Source organism: Amblyomma maculatum, chromosome 2 (genome assembly GCF_055883805.1).
Source record: "Amblyomma maculatum isolate TAMU_Amacu chromosome 2, ASM5588380v1, whole genome shotgun sequence".
In the NCBI taxonomy this organism is placed as follows: Eukaryota; Metazoa; Arthropoda; class Arachnida; order Ixodida; family Ixodidae; genus Amblyomma; species Amblyomma maculatum.
The window spans coordinates 224,114,875-224,126,415 of NC_139345.1; the positions used below are offsets into that span (position 1 = coordinate 224,114,875).

At 44.6% G+C, this 11,541-nt stretch overlaps 1 protein-coding gene across 3 annotated transcripts in view; it reads left to right on the forward strand.

The window, feature by feature from the left end:
• LOC146201376 (GATOR2 complex protein MIOS-like) overlaps nt 1-11,541 on the forward strand; it is a 264,250-nt gene that overhangs the window by 199,116 nt on the left and 53,593 nt on the right. For all 3 annotated transcript variants that reach the window (XM_084595804.1, XM_084595805.1, XM_084595806.1), the window contains 2 exons: nt 7,369-7,441; nt 7,499-7,679. In XM_084595804.1, the coding sequence (XP_084451930.1) occupies nt 7,369-7,441; nt 7,499-7,679 (254 nt within the window). The remainder of the gene's footprint in view (nt 1-7,368; nt 7,442-7,498; nt 7,680-11,541) is intronic.

An 11,541-nucleotide genomic window follows, 5' to 3' on the forward strand; every position in this document is an offset into this window, starting at 1 on the left:
GCTCTACAAAGAAATACTATTCTACAAGAAATGGCATACAATATAAAAGGCATACAATACAACAAATGCACTTCACACATCAATTGCCAGAATTTCCACAACACAATGAAAACTAGGTACTAATAAAATTATGTAGTAACAAATATGCTGTGCGAGGCTCTGCAAGTTAGGTCCATGGAACCAATAAAATGTGTTTCCAGCTTATATAGAAGAAATGTTAATATACATTGATACGTTGGGCTTGTTCTGACTTTAAACATTCTTGTAGCGCAACACATGATCAGGACAGATGTTATTAGTGCAGTGTGTGTGTGTGTGTGCATGCGTGAGACTACAACCATGTTTAAATGTGTTTGCAGAAGGTAATTAGCTTGCGGCATGTGCCATTCCTCAGATGGCCACCTGGCTGGATATATAGGAGTTTGAAATGCTTCAGAAATTGCTATTAATATACGCTTTAAAAGCACAGCAGGTATAATAGAAGAACTTTAAATTTAATGTGTACTTACTTGAATTGAGCAAACAGTCTATATGTTACTGTTTCTTTTTTAGTTGTTATGGTCCAAATTGACTTGCAGTAGTTAATGTGTGACTGAAGCAGGAAGTGAAAGGTTTTAAGTTTGATGCTGGTGGCAAAAAGGTCAATTGTAGTAATCCAACAGCAGAAGACAGCTTTTTGAGCAGCTGCTCGATATTAGCATCTCAATAGGATGCAACCCCTGAAACCTCTTCTATTATATCGATTGGAGCACTGCCCTTGGCTCAATGCCATCTTAATTAAAATCTGCACATTGACGTTTGATCACGATGGATAAAATCTCATTATGGCACCATGATGGAAATAGTAGGTTTTTCTCACTCTACCTCCTTCCAGGAAGCCAGTCAGTTTTCATACTGTGTTCATAAGATGCTTGCTGTGCAAGTTGGCAGTGCAGACGGGACAGTTCTATTCAAGTGAAAACCTTTAATGGCTCATGCTGTCGTTCGCAGAAGGTGTCGCACTTTGCAGCAACCCTAGGTCACGTGATGCCACCTAGGATGACGGCCACCCTAGGTTAAGGTAGGCCATTCGAAAGGAGGTGGCCTACCTTAACCTATGTTACGTGAGAGGCGGTAGCGTAGGCCTTCCTGACATTACACTTGGCAGGCACTGCCAACTCGGGCCTCTCATTTCATATGGGATATCACAATCAGCCTGCCAAGACCCTTGAATTCACGTTATCCCTAGGCCACGCAGGTACGCTCATACGGCTTGGATAGGAGCCTAGCGCTGCCCAGGGGGTGCCGCGAAAACGGTGCTAAAAAGCGCCCCCTAGGCGTCTGCTGGGTAGTACAAATCCCCAGCGTCTGCATTCGAATGTATGGAGTCAGTATGGATCCACCGCTTTAATTTCTATTATGTATGAATTACAACGAATTTAAGGTGCTGACAATTCTTATAGGGCTATCATGACGTAAAAATAGGCAATAAGTAATCCAACGTCGGGCATTATACGACATGCAGCAATCGGAGGCCAAGTTTCGGCGCACTGCCAATCGATATAGCCAGGCGAGTGTCATGCAAATTTGTGGAAGCTTTACACGCAGCTGAGCTTAAGCAAGTGAATACACGAAACTGCAACACGGATAGGCAGCGTAAACAACCCCTCTGAGGTACATCAGTCCTTCCAACGGACACCTTAATCCGGCCATGCATGGGCCGTTGGGGTTTGTGTTCAATGTGAGCTTGTAAGTTGATCCTAAGCTGGGTTGTACTTTTTACGCACCATTTAGCTGATAAGTCACACTCGTAATGTTTGGAAATACAGTCCGCGTACTGGAAAGTCCCACAGAAAGCTGAAGCTGGGGCTGCAGAAACGTTTGAATTACACCGCGGCAGGCGCTTGTGTTCGTCATTCAGAAGGCACGCTGACCTCGTTCTACTGCTAATAGCCTTCGATTTATGTGCTTGCAACTCTCAAGCCAGAGCTTTTGCCTGTTAATGGCAGTGCATGGGGAATTGAATATTAGAATTAAGTGCTCTATTAGATCAAGAACGCGCGGTGCCTGACTGAAATGCTATTGTCGACTGCTATAAATATGTCCGAAATGACGTCTATTATTGTTTTCTCTTGAAAGTGAATGGCTGCTTTCATCCAGATAGCAAACGTTTTAAGTAAACTCTAGTTTATTGTCCTCACCTTTCGTTGCTTGACGTACGCACTTGCAGTTTTTACTTACACAGCTGCCGAAAACAGTATAGTATAACGGACGGTATCGCTCTCGATCACAAATAAACACATGTATACTTGTACTCTACATATTTCAGCTCTAAGCCGGCGGAGGGGCCAGCTTAGAGCAAACGACGTTTCTCTAACCAGTGCATGCATAGACATGATCGCCCGTACCAATCGACCGTAGCCCCATTTCGTCCGGCTTGAAAGAAAGTAGTAGAGTTGAACAATGAAACTGTTAACTTGTCCGTGGCACCCTACGATGAAAGCGAAAATAGCAGCGGTGACGATGTTTCGGGACGGATGGTGCATGGCAAGATCAATGCCGCATGCTTTGAACATTTCGCCGGAAGGCAGCCACAGCGCTTCTTTTTTCTTTTTTTAGGCTACTGCTGGTTTATAATGATGTCCATGATACATGACGACTCTTTTCACGCTCACGAAGGGGCAAAAAGAAGCGCAAATCAACGTAGAACGCCTGCGGGATATGCGCTGCAGCATAGGCAGAGCCGCCGTTGTACTACCCAGTCATGCTTTTCTTGGCCGCCACGAGGTGGCGCCACCCTAAACAAAACTCCAGCACAAGGTCCCTATAAAGCAGGGCTGGTAGCTTACGATATCGCGTCATACCGATCCAGACATCCACGCGGTGCCTTTCATTTGGCGCTTTCTCAAACGCCACACAGCCTACAGACGCAGTGAAACCAAGGATTGGCCGAGTCGCTTTGGTGGTGTGCCACATCATCTCAGTTTGAGCCTGAATGCATGGAAGATAGGCAGTAACGTCATGATTACTGCAATTTTAGTCAAGGAGATGGATAACGCTTGTGCAATTAAGGTGCATGTGGGATGTATGAACGTAGGTGCACACACCACAAGGGATGTGTAAAATTGGCACCAAAGGAATGAAATGGAACCCTGATTTTGCTCAACAATTACAGAGGTGGGAGAAAAAGATGGGTGGGGGGTTGGGGCAATATACTTCCAACCACATATTGAAAATATATGTAATATGTGTTTATCACAAGGCAACCATAGTTGGGCACTCGTGGATGCTCATCTTCCTGCAGAAATGAAAAATTGGGAGCAGCAATGCGGCCTGGTTGATTGTACACTTTGATGGAAACAGGAATGACAAAACAAACGAGGTGCACTTGTCCTGTGTTCCTTGTTTTTCTTGTGTTGCGTGCTATTTCCATCAAAATGAAAAATTGGTCTCTGCATGTTTGATAATCCACTGCCCCTGCCAGCACACCAAAAGTAATTTCGTAAATTCATGTCTAACGCTAGGGCTATCACAACTTATATCTGAACCAACTAGACAGACTACTCATTCGTCCAACGTCCGTGATTTGCTCCTTACCCTGATCGCCTTACATCGCTAACCCACCTGCCAGAGATTAGTCATCACGCCATTATCCACGCTTCATTCCATTTTCACCCAACTACTCGAGTAAGATGAAGAAGAAGGTCTACGACAAAGGGAACTACAACATTATTAATGAAGAACTAGCCAATTTTGGTGACTCATTCCTACCTGTATTTTCCCATCACGATGTTTAATCTAACTGGCTCCCGTTTAAAAACAAAATGCATGATCCAACTCAAACTTGCATTCCAACCATCACCGTTACTCGTCATCATCATCATCAGCCTGACTATACCCACTGCAGGGCGAAGGCCTCTCTCATATTTCTCTACTTAACCCGGTTTGTGCTAGCTGCATCCACTTGACCCCTGCGAACTTCTTAATCTCATCCGCCCACCTAACTTTCTGCCGCCCCCTGCTACGCTTTCCTTCCCTTGGAATCCAGTTTGTTACCCTAAGCGACCATCGGTTATCCTCTCTTCTCACTACATGTCCTGCCCATGCCCATTTCTTCTTCTTAATTTCCACTAGAATGTCGGTAACTTGAGTTATTTTCTGGCCCACTGACCCACTCTGCACGCTTCCTATCTCTTAATGTTACCCCTACCATTTTTTGTTCCATAGCCCTCTGGGTTGTCCGCAACTTAAGTAGAACTCTCTTGGTTAGCCTCCACGTTTCAGCCCCATAGGTGAGTACAGGTAAGATGCAACTGTTGTATACTTTCCTCTTGAGCGATACCGGTAAGCTGCTAGACATAATCTGCGAGTGCTTGCCAAATGCGCTCTATCCCAATCTTATTCTTCTTATTTCCTTTTCATGGTCCGGATCTGCGGTTACTACCTGTCCTCAGTAGACATATTCGCCTACTACTTTCAGTACCTCGCTACCTAATGTAAACTGCTGTTCCTTCCCGAGGCTGTTGAACATTACCTTAGTCTTCTGCATATTGATTTTCAAGCCTACCTTTCTACTTTTCCTGTCTAGGTCATCAATCATTATTTGTAGTTCATCCCCCGAGTTGCTTAGCAAGACAATGTCATCAGCAAATCGCAGATTACTGAGGTATTCTTCATCTACTCTTATTCCTAACTGCTCCCATTCCAAGTTTCTGAATACTTCCTCTAAGCAAGCTGTGAATAGTATTTATTTATTTATTTATTTATTTGATACTGCCAACTGCCTCTTGGCAGTCCAAGCAGGAGTGAGTAAGTACAGTCGGCACTACAAATCAAGGTAAACAAGAATGTGAGTGACAAGAAAACATAAGGAAATGACTTGCAATACTGGGGAGATTGTGTCTCCTTGCCTAACACCTTTCTTTATGGGAATTTTGTTACTTTCTTTATGCAGAGCTATGGTTGCTGTGCAGCCACTATATATATCTTCCAGCACTTTCACGTACGGCTCGTCTACTTCCTGATTTTGCAATGCTTGCATCACCGCCGAGGTTTCTGCTGAGTCAAATACTTTTTCGTAATCAATGAATGCTATGTATAAGTGCTGGTTATATTACGAGCATTTTTCTATCACCTGGTTGATGGTATGGATATGATCAATAGTAGAATACCATTTCCAAAACCCTGCTTGATCTTTGGCTTGATTGCAGTCTAAGGTTGTCCTGAGCGATTACCTTAGTATATACCATGTAACAGACAGTAAGCTGATTGGTCTGTAATTTTTAAGTTCCTTAGCGTCTGCTTTTTTATTAATTACGATAAGGTTTGCATTCTTCTATGGTTCTGGTACTGTCGATGACATCGGGCACTGCGTATACAGGTTGGCCAGTTTTCGGAGCACGATATCCCCCGTCTTTTAACAAATCTGCAGTTACCTGATCTTTTCCAGCTGCTTTCCACCTTTTCATAGTTTGTATTGCTTTCTTACCCTCATCCTTCGTCACTGGTGGAACGTCTGACTGTTTTTCCCTACTACCAATCTCATTATTGTCCCGACTACTTTGGCTACTGTAGAGATCAGTATAAAACTTCTCGGCTACTTTGACTATCATGTCCATATTCGTGATAACGTGAAAATAAAATAAATAAATGATAAACCTGCACGCGGGGGTGCCGAAGAACTTTTTGAGACCTGCACAGCCCAATCTGGTTTCCACTCCAGGAAGGGTTTGTCAGGTGGCTTACAGTTTGCCATGATCCCAGCACATACTGGCAGGGAGAGTGCAGAGGGGATTTGGCCAAGGGTGTGCCCCACGATACCAGCGCTCAGTTTCTGATGGAGCGGAGAGAAACCTCTGCACTGCAGAGCCTGTGCCCACACTGCAGTGCACATGAAGCAGAGGGAGAATGAGAGGGAACAGTCGCGTAGAGACGCATAAAAGCTTCGCCTGTGGGGTTTCTCATTTTTGCTGACGAGGCTGGTTGGAAACATGCTTTTTATCGATGCTTTTGAAAGCGAGAAATTATGATTAACTGATATACTGTCATAACTGCACGCCGCTTCAGGTCCTGAAAAATGATCGCCGCGTATATTGTTTTTAAAAAGCACTTGTTGGAAGGCTCTGAGACAAAAAAATAACTTGAACATGGATTCGCTACTTGAAGGTGAGAGACAAGCAACAGGTATTTTGAGGGACCTCCTTTCTTGTTAAGGTGTGGGATAGTGAAGAATAATGTCTTTCTCCGTGCTGTTCAGAGAATTAAGGATGCAGCCTTCTTGTGGAGAATCATTGATATGCGTGTACACAGTGGCGAGTGCTCTTTTCCCTTTGTGACTGCTCACTTCAAAGGGGATATTTTAGGCACCCCCGAACAAAGGCAATAAAAGTAAACATTGCCACCCACAATGACCCATTAGCTTCAGCACGGTGGCGACTACACAGGATGCTACCGGCACCGCGGTGCCTGTCTTCAGCACGTTCTTGACATGTCCCTTACAATGGCACAAAACACATCACCTTACCCTTTGGTATTTTTTTTCTGACAGCAGCCTGAGAAGTTATTTTTCAGCTGCGGCAGTGCTGTCCGAAATCAATCAACTATCTACCTTTAACGATCACTGGTTCCTAATGACCTGGGTCATTCACCAGAAGCCGAGTCATGCCATTTTTGCGGCAGTTCTATCCCCACGAGAGGAACAGCGAGGAAATTCTTGATGATTTTCGATGCAGCCTTTGCCTTTATAGTTCTACTCTGTGCAATCCCTAGTTCAGTTAGCTTCTTGACTGAGTGCACAGTTGTGAATTCCCAAAGCAGGATACATATCTGCTGTTTGAGGCCAACTCGGTTTCGTGATGGCTGCTGTGATACCGCCATGGACAGACAGCAGTGCGAGATACTTTAACAAAAGGGCCAACAACCACCCTATTATCATTTACCACACAAGTTGTACGAAAAAGATTGCCGTAATTTAATTCTCTTTTTTTTCCTCTTTCTGGGAATGCGATGGCAGTCAGAACGTAGTGGGAGGAGGAGTGCAGCAACCGCGCGCACGCTTTAATGTAGTGCAGAGCAGAGGACGCGGCTGTGCTGCGCGGAGCTTCATAGGGTGCTGGCACACAGAGTGATGCAGCGCCTTTTGTCTCATTTGTAAGGAACAACTCTGTAAATGAGTGCAGCTGCACGGGCACTCGTCTACTGATGTCCACTGGCCAGTGCTGGTTGAAGGCAAGACTGGAGTCATATCAAAGAAGATCTCGATTGTGGCACAATAGGGAAGCATGTGTATGAGTCTTTTTGGTCCCTGGGAGCGTATTTGAACTTGTGGCCCTCGAATTGGGCAAGAATATAGCCAAGCCAGGCCTAACTGGTAGCCTTTTGCACACGCAGCTGTTGGAATACATCGAAGGCCTCAAGGAGAACCTGGTCGAGCAAGGAAACCTGGATGGTGTCCTTTTGACAGGTGATGCACTTCTTCCCACGAGTAAGTGCACCCACTACAGGGTGCGCTGTCATGCAGGCATGAGCGAAGAAGGCTCGCAGTTGCTTCAGCGCTACCTGGATCGCACTGGAGATGTGCAGACGGTGAGCGTGGCCGCCCTGCAGAGCCACCCGAGCCCGCTGAGCTCGAGCCCCCGTGCCCAGCTCTGGGTGGACCACTACCGCCAGCTGCTGGATGAGTGGCAGCTGTGGTACCAAAGGTAGGATCTTTACTGTGTGGGCTACCCACGTGCATCGGCAGAAGTGGTGCAGTGCATCGCAGAAAATGATGCTACATGCTGCTAAAAAATTCAGTCACTTTTGCACCGCACTAAAGCAAAGGAGCAGCATTTCTTAACAGGCGTTGCACGTGAAAGAAACTTGTTTACAGCCATTGTGAGCATTGGAGAAAGAAACTGCATCATTGCTTCATGCAGCTGTGCTGTTGTGAAACCAGTGCTCCTGCCCTTTCCACTTCCCATGATGCACACAGGGTGGGACACTAGCAGCGACGGTCCTACAGAATCTTCTTTTAGGTCATTTATGATGCAGCCCACCTGCTCTCTTTTGGTATACTTTTCTTTCTGTGTGCTCATGCCACAGCAAGAACAGAATTATATTTACACTGGGCACTGTATCAATAAAATTCATGCCCCGCACATACAGCATCATTTGTAAATTTCCCGACTGTTTCTGAAATTTGAGGCCGCCTGGCCTTCCTGTGAGAGTACGCTTAAAAAACCTTTGGATATGACCATCACTCTTGTGAGAGGAAACTAAATCATCGCAAGGTGCCATCACAACAGCTCTGTACACTACACTTTCATCTTGCAAATATTCTGTTGGGTCCCTGCAGTTTATTCATTTATTTATTTATTTCAAATACCCTAAGGGCTCTTGCAGGCATTACATAGGGGGAGATTCATCAAATATACACAAATAATTTACAGTACAAGCAAATGAAAAGCTGTAAGCAGAAATAGGTGCACAAAAAACCATGAACAATTTATACAGTCGACAGGAGCAGGTTTTCGGAGATTTAAAAAAATAATGATAAAAATGCACATCTAACAAAGCAGGGAAATACAGCACTTCAAAAAAAGATGAAAATATTGCAGTTGGAAGTTGCGGAACATGGAACAGGGAAGCGTTTTAGGGCACGTAACATAGACGATAAATTGAAGAGCTAGAAAGGTAAAATGCGCATCAGAATAGGTTTATAAATTCAAGTGCGATAGAAGAGCTGCTTGAAAAGATGATGCTTCAGGAATAATGGCGATACTAGAAGGAAGTGAGTTCCACTCCTTAATAGAGAGGACCAAAGGTGAGTACTTGAATCTTTCTGTTCGCGTTAAAATAGGTTTAACCTTGTTGGTGTGATCTACACGAGCAGAGATGTGCAGTGCCTGAAAGATATGTGAGCATCCAAATGGTGTGCTGCTGTGATAGAGAGCATGAAAAAGTATCTAGATAAACGACTGAATTTTCTGCGCATGACTAGGGGCGGGAGATTGAGTGTTGTTTTCATCGCTGTAACGCTTTGTGCCAAGAGTACTGTAAAAGAATGAACCGCGCTGCTTTACTTTGGACTGATTCTAACATAATAATAAGATAGGCTTGGTAAGGATTCCAAATGACTGATGCATATTCTAATGTGGGTCTGACTAACGAGTTGAAGGCCTGTAGTCATGTGTTCTTGTCGGCAAGATGCAGTCGGCGCCTAAGAAGACCAAATTTTTTAAAACATTTGGAAGCAATGTACTCTATATGTGTGTTCCAGCATAAATTCGAGTTAAAGTGCACGCCGAGATATTTCACCGATGCAGCAGTTTCAATGAGAGAGTTGTTAATTGTGTAGGCATTTGGACTCGAGTAAGCAGCGGAAGTAAATTTAAGACGTTTCATTTTATCGGTGTTAATTACCATTTGCCACCTGCCGCACTAAAGAGTCAGCTCATCAATGTCAGCCTGTAGAGCGATGATATCAGCAAGGTTAGATATTTTTCTGTAAATTAAACAGTCATCTGCAAATAATCTTATTGTAGATGTAATGTTAGACGTAGCAAAGGACCCAGCACCGAACCCTGAGGCACACCGGAAGCAACTCTTGAGCGATTTGAAAAGCGGTTATGTATTTTTACTGATTGAAATCGGTTAGTTAGAAACGCGTCTATCCACTGTGTAGTATATTGATCAAGTTGCAGATTACGTATTTTTATCATTAAGCGATTATGGAGGGTGCAATCAAAAGCTTTGGCGAAATCAATAAATATGGAGTCAATATACAGAGATGAATCGAATGCCTGATGAAGGTCTCAAATAAGTGTGTCTGACATGATAAATGTTTCCGAAAGCCATGCTGGTTGATATGAAGCAAGTTGTTTTGGTTAAGATGAGCCATAATATGAGTGTAGATAATGTGTTCAAGAATTTTGCAACATATCGAAGTCAGTGAAATAGGCCTGTAGTTATTGGGAACGGATCTGTCTCCAGATTTAAAAAGCGGGATAATGTAAGCACATGTTGTAATGAGTGATTACTGAAAAATTAGAGAAGTAAAGCCGAGTGCTGACAGGCTATTTTTAAAAGTTTCGCGTTGATGCCATCAGGTGGTGCTGAGGGGTAAGCGTTCAATTGCGCGAAACACGCGTTGTGCTCTTACGAGAATGGGTGGGGAACCGGATGTTGGCTTCAGGAAGCAGCAAGTGACCCTGAAGTGGCAGTTCGTCTGTGAAAGCTTCTGTGAAGTGGTTAAATTTTTCTGCGCATTTTACTAAGTCGATTCACATACTCAGTCCCTCATTCAATCTGACAAGGAGAAATTAGACTTATTAGAGGCACCTACAAGGCTGGGTCTACCCAGAAACACTTCAGCCGAAAAACTTGGGATACACAACACTGTAGAGGAGCTGATCACAGCACATAAGACAGCACAGCTACAAAGACTAAGCTGGCAGAAAAGTTCTCAACCGCATAGGAATTAATGCCGAACCACTAGCCAACCACCCAGGACCACTGCCAAGAGGAATGCACGACAAAATTATCTCCAAACCTTTGCCCAGAAACATGCATCCCTCCTTCCATGAAGGCAGGAGGAAAGCTAGAGCTAGGGTCCTAAACAGAAAGTACCGAAATCACGATGGGTGGTGTATACCGACGCCTCGGACTACAATATGGCTGAAGGTGCCTTTGCCATCTGTGTAATTAAGCAGTACAGTAACGTCAGTAAATGCGTATCAGCCGCTTTGGTCAAAGTTCGCTACTCGAACCAGCCGGAAGAAGCCGCAATCGCTTTAGCCATCGCTGCAACAGATGCAGACATAATGTCCCTGATTCAAAAACTGCCATACATAACTTCTCGCGTGGCAGAATATCAAATACTGCCAGAAACATCCTCGCAGATATCAGACTCGACAGTGAGATGGAACTCGTATGGACACCTGCCCACTCAGGGAACCGAGGCAATGAGGCTACTCACCAACACGCTCGAGGTTTTGTTGGCCGAGCGGTGAAGCCTAATGCCGAGGAACTTGAAATGGAAGGATTGCTCACATACAGCGACCTTACACAACACTTCAAACTCTCTAGGAGAGTATACCCACCACCACACATATCACTAACAAGACAACAAGAACTTGTTTGGAGGAAACTACAAACGAACTCCTTCCCCAACCCTGCGGTTTACTCACACATATTTTCGGACAGCATGCTCATCATGCACTAAGTGCGGAGAGAAAGCCGACCTTAATAATATCCTGTGGGATTGCTCAGAGGACCCAAGGCTCTCATAGAAGCTCCCTCACTTGAATCCTTGGAGGAAGTGCTGCGTAACGCGAGCCCCGATATACAACTGGGCGCCGTAAACTGCGCTGAAGAAATCGCCGCAAGCCACCAGCAAACGGCCACTTGGCTCTTCCACTAAGACTACTCCCAACAATAAAATTGTCTCTCTCTTTTTCTCTCTCTATAGTTAGGGTATTGCCGTATGCATCCAAAAGAACAGGAGCCGCACCGAAGCTTTTCGGATTAACCGTGTTCCAAAACTTCTTCGGATCAGTTCTTATCAAAATAGGAAGTGTGCAA